Source organism: Arachis ipaensis, chromosome B3 (genome assembly GCF_059453495.1).
Source record: "Arachis ipaensis isolate K30076 ecotype BB chromosome B3, ASM5945349v1, whole genome shotgun sequence".
NCBI lineage: Eukaryota > Viridiplantae > Streptophyta > Magnoliopsida > Fabales > Fabaceae > Arachis > Arachis ipaensis.
In genome coordinates this window covers 137,294,255-137,302,858 of record NC_142438.1, presented here as the reverse complement: position 1 = coordinate 137,302,858, position 8,604 = coordinate 137,294,255, and the positions used below count along the sequence as shown (strand labels likewise).

Here is an 8,604-nt window from a genome sequence, read left to right as displayed (position 1 = left end):
ATCTTTCGATTATTACTTACGAATACTTTTAATGTAGATATTGTAATTTTGGTAAAAATTTGTCTAAATTTATTTTCACCTTGATTAAATTCGGTGTTACTGTAATTCAATTTTCATCCAATTAAATAAAAAAAAGTTTAAAATAGACCCCATTAATATTCAAAGTTATTTCGAGTAAGGATAAATCCAATTTCACTCGTTCTTATACGCCCTAGTGCCCTACTATACAACCTATGAGATGCTTGACTGAGTTTTTTTTTATATCAAATGGGATGATTAAAGGCGATGCTAAATTAAAAGTGACTTAAGTGATGTAATGTTAGAGATGACATTTTAGCAAATTACTTTGAGTTACTGTTTTATCGATTTTTAGTAAATTGATGGTGATTTGATATCTAGTAGTCTGAGAGCGAAACCTATTCTTTTTTGCACGTATCAATTTTTTAAAAGTGTATCAAAGTGTCTTCGATTAGATGAGATTTGGGAATTATAGATAAATTAAACTTTGAAATTCAAGGTAAAAGATGAAAAAATAAAGTTTTCGAAAAGAAATGTTGACTGTAATTGAAAAGATTGCGTTAAAATTAAACAAAGCAAAAAAAATGCCTTTAACCAAGTCAAAGGACTTTAACATAAAAAATAAAGGTACTGAAATATAAATTGAATATGGGAATCAAAAGTTGCTTAAAAGATAAATTTACTTGAAAAATAGAGTTTACAGAAAATGTAAATGGAAGATTAAAAACATGGAAGAAATCCTACATAAATTAAACTCGAATGCAGACTCAGAAATTATCTGGGGATGTGAGTTTACTTGAGTGTATTTCTGAAACGAAGTTCCAACCTTTATTCCCTAAAATTTTTTGGTATTTATAATTTACTTTTGGTAACTGACGATTAATTACAATTAATTACAAAATTACATCTTTGAATGTGCTACCCTTGGTAACCGTTCCCGTTTAAAACATTTCCCATGATTTTTGCGTGTGATAGAAGCCACTAACTTCTCCACTTCCATAATTACCCGAATCTCTTATTCGAATAATTTTTCTCAATTACCTGACTCAAGTTCCTTGTTCGATTCGACTTGCTCAGCTTATCGAAAGGCCTTGAAATCGAATTCGTGTCAAGAACCTCCATCTAACGCTTGAGCGTGTGTCTTTTCGAAAGTTGCTTATGCTTTCGACCACTTTACCGATTCGAACAATTCACCTTTATCGAAAATATTTTCTCGATCAATAAATTGCCCCCTTAGATTAATGTGTTTGCCTTCGATAACTTTATTGGAAGATAAAACACTAAATCCAAATTCGACATGTTTTTCGAGATCTACGCTTCCTCTTTCTTCCACTTCATCTTTCTCGCGAAGTTACCTCTTTTTGCATTCCTTCTTCAGTAACAGCTACAGTAACACTTTAAATTCACCAATCTCACTCTTATTCAAACTTTTTCTGAACTCGTTTGTTCTTTGCATTCCTCTTTCATTACAGAATCTTTAACCTTTCATCTCCTTTCCTTTATTTTACAAAATGGCCGCTTCCTCTTCTCATACTACTGTTCAAGACAAAGGAAAAGATCCTGCAGTAGCACTGCCGACTTCACCAGCCCTACGTATATTAAATCAAGTCAATGATGAAGTCATTGACGACCCCCGACTGCAAGCTAATGATACTAGGATCTTAATCCCCTTCACAATAGGCACAGATACCCATTGCTTTCTTGGACCAATTGAATCTCTAGAGAGGGTAAACAAAAAATTTTCTTTCTTCTTTAGTGCCGAATGAGAAGATCTATTGATTAACCAAGCTTTCAACATCTCCTATTTCATTAATAAAAAATCTTTTAAGAATAATTCCAAGAATAATCATCGAAGATTCGATTTCACAGTCTGGTACCAACGCCTTGAACCCACAAAAAATGTTGACTGGAGGACTTTAGAAATACAAAAACTGTTAAGACTCTCCTATTTCTCACTTAAAGCTATTTCGAACAAGAATAAATCTAATTTCACTCGTTCTTATACGCCCTAGTGCCGCTTTTGATTTTTGGTGTGGGAGAGAGAAACGTGTATGACAATATGGTGTGAGAAGAGGGGTGTTTTATTTGGCTATGGGATGACACAAATCGGAGGCACCGATTTATTTGCATTGTTTTGTTTTTTAAACAAACAATCACAAATCGGACGGTTCGATTTGTGATTTCGGAAATAAAAAAAATTAATATTAAAATCGGACTGTCCGATTTTTATTTTAACAAATAAAAAAAAATAAAAAATACAAATTGTACCATCCGATTTGGAGTTTAATTTTTTTTCAAGCAAATCGGACCCTCCGATTTGTAATTTATTTTTTTCATCAAACAAATCGAACCGTCCAATTTGAATAAAACACCATATGAAAAAAAAACACCTAATTTTCCAATAACAATGTATTACACACATATTTAACCAATATAAAAAAAAAAATTAGCCCCTAGTGCCCTACTATATAGCCTATGAGATGCTTGACTTAGTTTTTTTTATATCAAATGGGATGATTAAAGACGATGCTAAATTAAAAGTGACTTAAGTGATGTAATGTTAGGGATGACATTTTAGCAAATTACTTTGAGTTGCCATAACTTTACTGCTACAACTTTGAACTGTGGAATTAATTATTCCCGTTTAAGCAAGTTGCTGATGCTGCTGATTACATCGGGCAGAGACTTTGGTGAACCTTCCAAGCTGCAACGAAGATAAACACAACCACGTATTAATCCTGAGCCAGTCATCCAATCATAAAGCAGTAAATTGCAGACTACATGGTTTCATTTTAATTTGCGTCACACGCTATCATCCTCTCCAATCGATTTAAAAATTTGCATATAGCTCTTTCATCCTAATCCTCTATATCTTCATTCTTCACTTCAAACTATTTTCGAGTTTTTCATTCATTGCACCATCTCCAAGGAAAAATAGCTGCATCAGTTTATCAGTCATCGCCATGAAAGTCCTGCTTAATCTAGAACCTTCTTCTCTTTTTCCCACGCGCTCGATTTTTGCCGATAGATCCCGAAGCTCCACTCGCTTACCGGTTCTGCCGTTCCCCAAGCTCTGTCGCCGCCGATGGATCGTGCGGAGGTTGTCTTCGCCGGCGAGAGCGGTGCTGGATTCCGCCCCAGTCGAGCAGTTCGAGATCCCTGAGTTCGATTTTCGGAACCCGTCTCTATCTTCCTCGTACCGTGATCCAGCAATGCCGAAGCCGAACCAAACGGTTTTGGAAGCCCAGGCTAGGGTTTGCACTGGACCCATGCAGACTCGCCCACTCGACGAGGAACAAGCTTTCAAGGTCTTTGATACAATTCTGAGATCAGGTTCTTCTTCCTTTCCTTCCATTCAATACGTTACAGTCGTTTGTAATCATAGCGGAATTCCAATTCTTACATGTTACTAATTTATGCTAAGTTTGACAAATCAAAAGCTTAATTCATTCCTGGTATGGATTAACTTATTTTGCTATTCATCTAATCAAATTCGAACATGCTAATTTTTCTGATAATATGTTATCTTTAATCTTAGCTAGGGGAGAGCTGAAAGACGAAGACGAAGTTTCAAAAGCTCAACTTGGAGCATTTTTTGCGGGGATGACAATCCGTGCGAATGCATTTCCAGAAGCGACGCAATGGAGCGAGGGGGAAACACGTGCTATGAAGACTTTCTGGCCACTTCTAGTCAGGGCACTTCCTTCTGACGTGATATTTGTGGCGGACCCTGAAGGATCGATGATGGGGTTGGGTAGCTCAATCGGGCCACAATATGTTGGTAATGGCACCAGTGAGATGAGATTGGTTGGTGCTCTTAGGGAAGTGCTGGCTGGAGGCCATCTTGGGTTTGAGGAAGTCCAAGGTGTGTTGAAGGAAGTTCTACCCTTCCAAGAGGGAGATGGAAAACCACCACAAGGAGTAAGTGAGGCATTGCTTTCCGCATTTCTAATAGGTCAACGCATGAACAGGGAAACTGACCGTGAACTAAAAGCATACTGCCTTGCATTTGATGATGAATATGGTATAAGTTTTAATTTGATTATTTGGTTCTGGCCAGAACTTAGCCACTTCTCTTAAATCTTTGTTGTTAATATTTTATAAGTTGATTATCAGGCCCTGCTCCTATTGCTGATGTCAGATCCCTGACTCATTATGGTGAGCCTTATGATGGAAATACACGCTTCTTCAGGAGCACGCTATTTGTTGCTGCAGTTAGATCCTGCTATGGAGAATCTTGTCTACTTCATGGTGTAGACTGGATGTCACCCAAGGTGTGTCAATTATTTCCCCTATTGGATGTCGTGGTTGTTTTAGTACCAAACTAAGATTGTGCTATTGAAGTTAATTTTGTCCATGCACATTGTATTGTATTATTCGCAGCATTATCTACCTTAATATTTCATCCAGGGAATTAATTTTTTATTTATGAAATAAACATTTGCCTTTCAGGGGGGTGTAACTGAAGAGCAGATGTTGAAGTATATGGGGGCAAATATAAATTTATCCCCTTCAAAGGCAACGAAACTTCTTGAGGTCCTTCAGTTTCCTGCAAATATCTGTTGCACCACCAATATTTTTTTTAGTATCTTCTTTTAGCCACTGTATATAATATCTTTGTGCATTCTTTTCAGGACGATGAAGTTGGTTTTGCTTATGTAAGTCAGCGTGATGCTCGTCCATCTCTGTATGAAAATCTCACCAAATGTTATCACTCTAATCCTTGTTAACTTTTGGAGGGGCTTTTATTGGAAACTTTATATGCTTTCCTTATGAAGTTTTTAAAATGTTGATAGATAGTTCCATTAAGTAAAGAAGCTCAGTCCTGGTCATTCATCTTCGTGTAGACATATGGAATATTCTACTATACTTTCCTTCGATCTTTTAGTTCCTCTCTTGATTCAATTTAGTTTCTTTAGTTAAAAATTATGGGAAATAGTTTTGATTTTCAAACAATGTAAAATATCTCCTGTTAGCTAGGGCTAAGTTGCTTCCTATTTGAAGTGAAATCATAAGTACCAAATAGGGACCTTACTACTATATTTGAAACTTTTGGGTACTATTTTACATAGTCTAAAATCTGTAGGGACGTCTTGAAAGTTGAAATAGTGTGAACAATTAACAATGCGAAATAAATGAAAATGAGTAATTTTTAACATAAATTATAATGCTATTTTTGAAAATGTCCATTATGGTTTTGCTATCTATATGTATATTCATTATAACAGTTATGTCAGAATGAAGTTGGTTGAACCTGTTATTTTTTCTGCAGCTACTCTCTAGTTAGGATAAGGGAGCACATAAAGAAACGTCCTCCACTTGCAACGACTGAAAAGGTTCAACAATATGTAAAGGTAGCACCCCGAGTCCGAGTAGCTTATCTTGTTAGCAGCTGTTCATCTACTTTAGTTTACTATCCTTAATTTTGGGTATGATGTACCATAATGATAATATGCAATTAGTTCCCCCTTTTTTTTTGTTTGGGGATGTGGGAAGAGGAGGAAAAGGGGGGGGGGGGGGGGATTTGCTACCCATTCTTATATTTAAGCTGTTCTTTATTATTATTTTTTAAAACAGGCCAGTGGTAAGGAAGCTATGGTTGCTGGATTTTACCATGAAGGTTATGAAGAGCCATTGTTAATGCTCATGAAAAGAAGGGGTATACATTCTGGTTTAGTTGTGAAGGTTGGAATTCACCAGAGTTGGTGAACCATTTTGACTATTGTTTCCCGATAAACTATGTTGTATCATAATTTTGTCATATATATATCAAGAGAAGTCACCTCATGTAATCTTAGTTTATGGGGGATGCTCTTATTATAGGGAGAGGAAGGAGCTCTTTCAATGACTACAAGATTGAGATCAGTTAATGCAAGCAAGGGACTTCCTGTGAACTACTGTTCAGGGTTCCGTTCACTTAACATTCCATCCACTTCTGAACCTGGTGGTATGTATTTGGTCTCTTTGTTTTCTTATAATATTACCTGCTTAAAAAATTATCTGATTGGACTGCTAAAACTTGCTAATACTTAGTTGACTGCATTGTCCAATGCCATATTCTGCTTAAACAATTTATTTCATTTTGCAGGAGTGACACGTCAAGGTTTTCATCTTGAGATTAATGCTAAGGACTATGGTTTCCAACCTACAGACACACCAAGAACTGATAGATCAGTAAGATTTTTGTGGTGTTTTCCTTTTTTGTTCCATTCTATCCTGCATCATCTACATTGAAGAAATATGCTCGCTATTCCCTTTCTTTAATAGCATGATCTAAATTTTTCTGTTGCTTGTAGTGATGTTTATTCTTTATATCAAGCATTACAACGCTTTTTAAGTTCAACATATATGGGGCAGTGAGAGACTATTTAATACTAATTCTTGACAAAGAACTAGTTTGTTTGTTAGTTGAAACAGATGATGTGAAAATTGTAGGAGCTTCAGGGATAATGATTGAAGTTAGTGAAGGAGGAGGAGGAGGAGTAAAAATGGAGAGGGGAAGAGCCAAGGGGGAGAAGGTTAAATCAATTAGATGAACCCCTATAATTACCCAATTAAAACTTACACATGTAAATTCATGTAGCAGAAAAGCTCCCAAGCATTCTGACTGTTGGGGAAAGAAACCTTCTTTAAATTACCAGCTCTGATATTGATGACATCATCCATAGAAGATAAAACCTCTGCCGGCTACATATGCAAATTCTCTAATTTGGCAACACCTGTTTTATATCGGGCATCACAGGACTTTTTCATTTCCTATTATGCAGCAGATTAGTAGACTAGTTGACTGTTCAAGCTTGTATGTCCTTTCAACCGCATGAATTTTGTCTAATAATGTTAATGGAGTGGTAATAGACTAATAGTTGTAAGCAATAGACTGAATTCAAAGTGAGGAAACGGTTATCAAAATGTAAAAGGTAAGGAAAGTGAATGTGAGATTGGTCGAGGTGGGAGGTACTTTGGGTCCTTAAGCAGAGAGAGAGAGAGAAAAAAAAGGAGGGGGGGGGGGGGGTCTGGTTGTGGGAGTTCTTTCTCTTTTCAGAGACCTCAGTTGGGTTGGATCAAAATAGTCCAGTTCCTTGCAATAAGACCTGATTAAGAGTGGTTAATTCCATGGAGACCCAAAAAAAAACTTTTGTAAGGAATACTAGTAAAATATGTTGTGGTTGCAATTTCTGAGCTATTAGAATGATCTCTTCCCAAGTTTAGTCTTAATTATATATTCGTAGGCTCTGAAGTATTCTTCTGTTGTGAACTCTACCCAACTTTGAAACAAATGTTTGAACAGTAACTGTAATACTTGAATAGTCTTTCATCCATGTATGTTTTTGCTCCTATTTCCATTAATGTGTGGAATAACCAAGTTTATTTAAATGTTATAGTTTGATCTATCTATTTTGGATTTGTTGAGAGTTTTGTTCTTTTGGTGATGTATTCAACTGTTACTGCCTCTCCAAACGATTTTGTTCTGTGATATGATATAATATCACTCGTAATAAGCACCTCATATTTAGCCACTCTTCTGATGGCGAGAGCCAAAGTTGTTTGACTGACATTTTTGTTTCGGTATGAAACTCAAGGTCTCAAAGAACATTGAATTGGGCTTAGAAGCTCTTCGTGGAGAAAAAGGACCAGCGTATGATCGAATTGTTCTGAATGCTGGCATGGTGGATCACTTGCTTGGAGCTGATGGTGCAGAAGACGTGTCTGTTTCCCTGGATAGAGCTAGAGAGGCCATTGACAGTGGCAATGCTTTGAAACGGCTCCTAAATTATATCAAGATCTCTCACAAAGTGGATTGAATTAGTCTCAAGTGGTTGAACATTGCCTATAACCTTTCTGTACAATTGGTGAATAAACGAGGGTTACCCTTTACCGTTCCCGATCCAAAAAGGAGGTAGAAAACAGAACTAAAGATAAACCAAAGGGTTGATTATTTTTGCACATGGTTTTGAGGTTTAGGTTATCTTCATACAATTGTACAAGATTGTCCATTATACTCACGAAACACCTATAGATGCCTTGGTCAATTGTCAACAATTTTCAGCAGTCTTAGTCTAGATACTGGAAGTGAACATAGATACTGGAAGTGAACATAGGTAATTCCATTCGCGTTGCCGAGAGATTTTGAAACTTTACTCACACACAGTCTTGGATCGTATTTATAGTTTATTCATTTTATTGTATACTTTCGTATTGTCAATTTGACCTACTTTTTAGCATAGCGTATGATTTTGACTCTACTATTTAGTTTTTAGTTAATGGAGTTGTATAATTATTTTTTATTTTTCTAAAGACAAAGAATTTTATTCATTTGGAATATAGAATTGCAAAAAAAAACCCAACTATTAAGCTAGTACATGCAGAATTGGGGTTCTCCCAAATAAACTCAAAAGAGTAAGAAAGGCTTAATTTAGAAAAGAAAATAGCACTTCAATGTGGGATTGCAGCAAGTTCTTGAAGAAGCTTTGATGCAGATGCAGCGATGGAATCTGATGATGGAGAGTCTTTCTCAAATACATAGCGATTGAGCATTCCAGATGTAGCAGCATACAATAGCCGCAAGATGGAGGAGTTGAGCACCAT

At 36.2% G+C, this 8,604-nt stretch overlaps 1 protein-coding gene across 1 annotated transcript; it reads left to right on the top strand.

Annotated features, from left to right (window-relative positions):
• Positions 1-2,592: 2,592 nt before the first annotated feature.
• On the top strand, positions 2,593-8,156 carry LOC107631352 (anthranilate phosphoribosyltransferase). The gene is made up of 10 exons (XM_016334780.3): positions 2,593-3,351; positions 3,557-4,042; positions 4,135-4,292; positions 4,471-4,554; positions 4,653-4,705; positions 5,291-5,372; positions 5,596-5,703; positions 5,842-5,965; positions 6,107-6,192; positions 7,599-8,156. Exons 1-10 carry the CDS (start codon positions 2,982-2,984, stop codon positions 7,818-7,820), a joined length of 1,773 nt encoding a protein of 590 aa, XP_016190266.1. The 5' UTR covers positions 2,593-2,981; the 3' UTR covers positions 7,821-8,156.
• Positions 8,157-8,604: the final 448 nt, after the last annotated feature.

What these genes read in the sequence shown, in the direction of transcription:
- LOC107631352 (XM_016334780.3), top strand. Translation starts at nt 2,982, where the DNA reads ATGAAAGTCCTGCTTAATCTAGAACCTTCTTCTCTTTTTCCCACGCGC. An exon ending in TGATACAATTCTGAGATCAG is followed by an intron (nt 3,352 to 3,556) that starts GTTCTTCTTCCT and finishes CTTTAATCTTAG; the next exon opens with CTAGGGGAGAGCTGAAAGAC. An exon ending in ATCCACTTCTGAACCTGGTG is followed by an intron (nt 5,966 to 6,106) that starts GTATGTATTTGG and finishes TTCATTTTGCAG; the next exon opens with GAGTGACACGTCAAGGTTTT.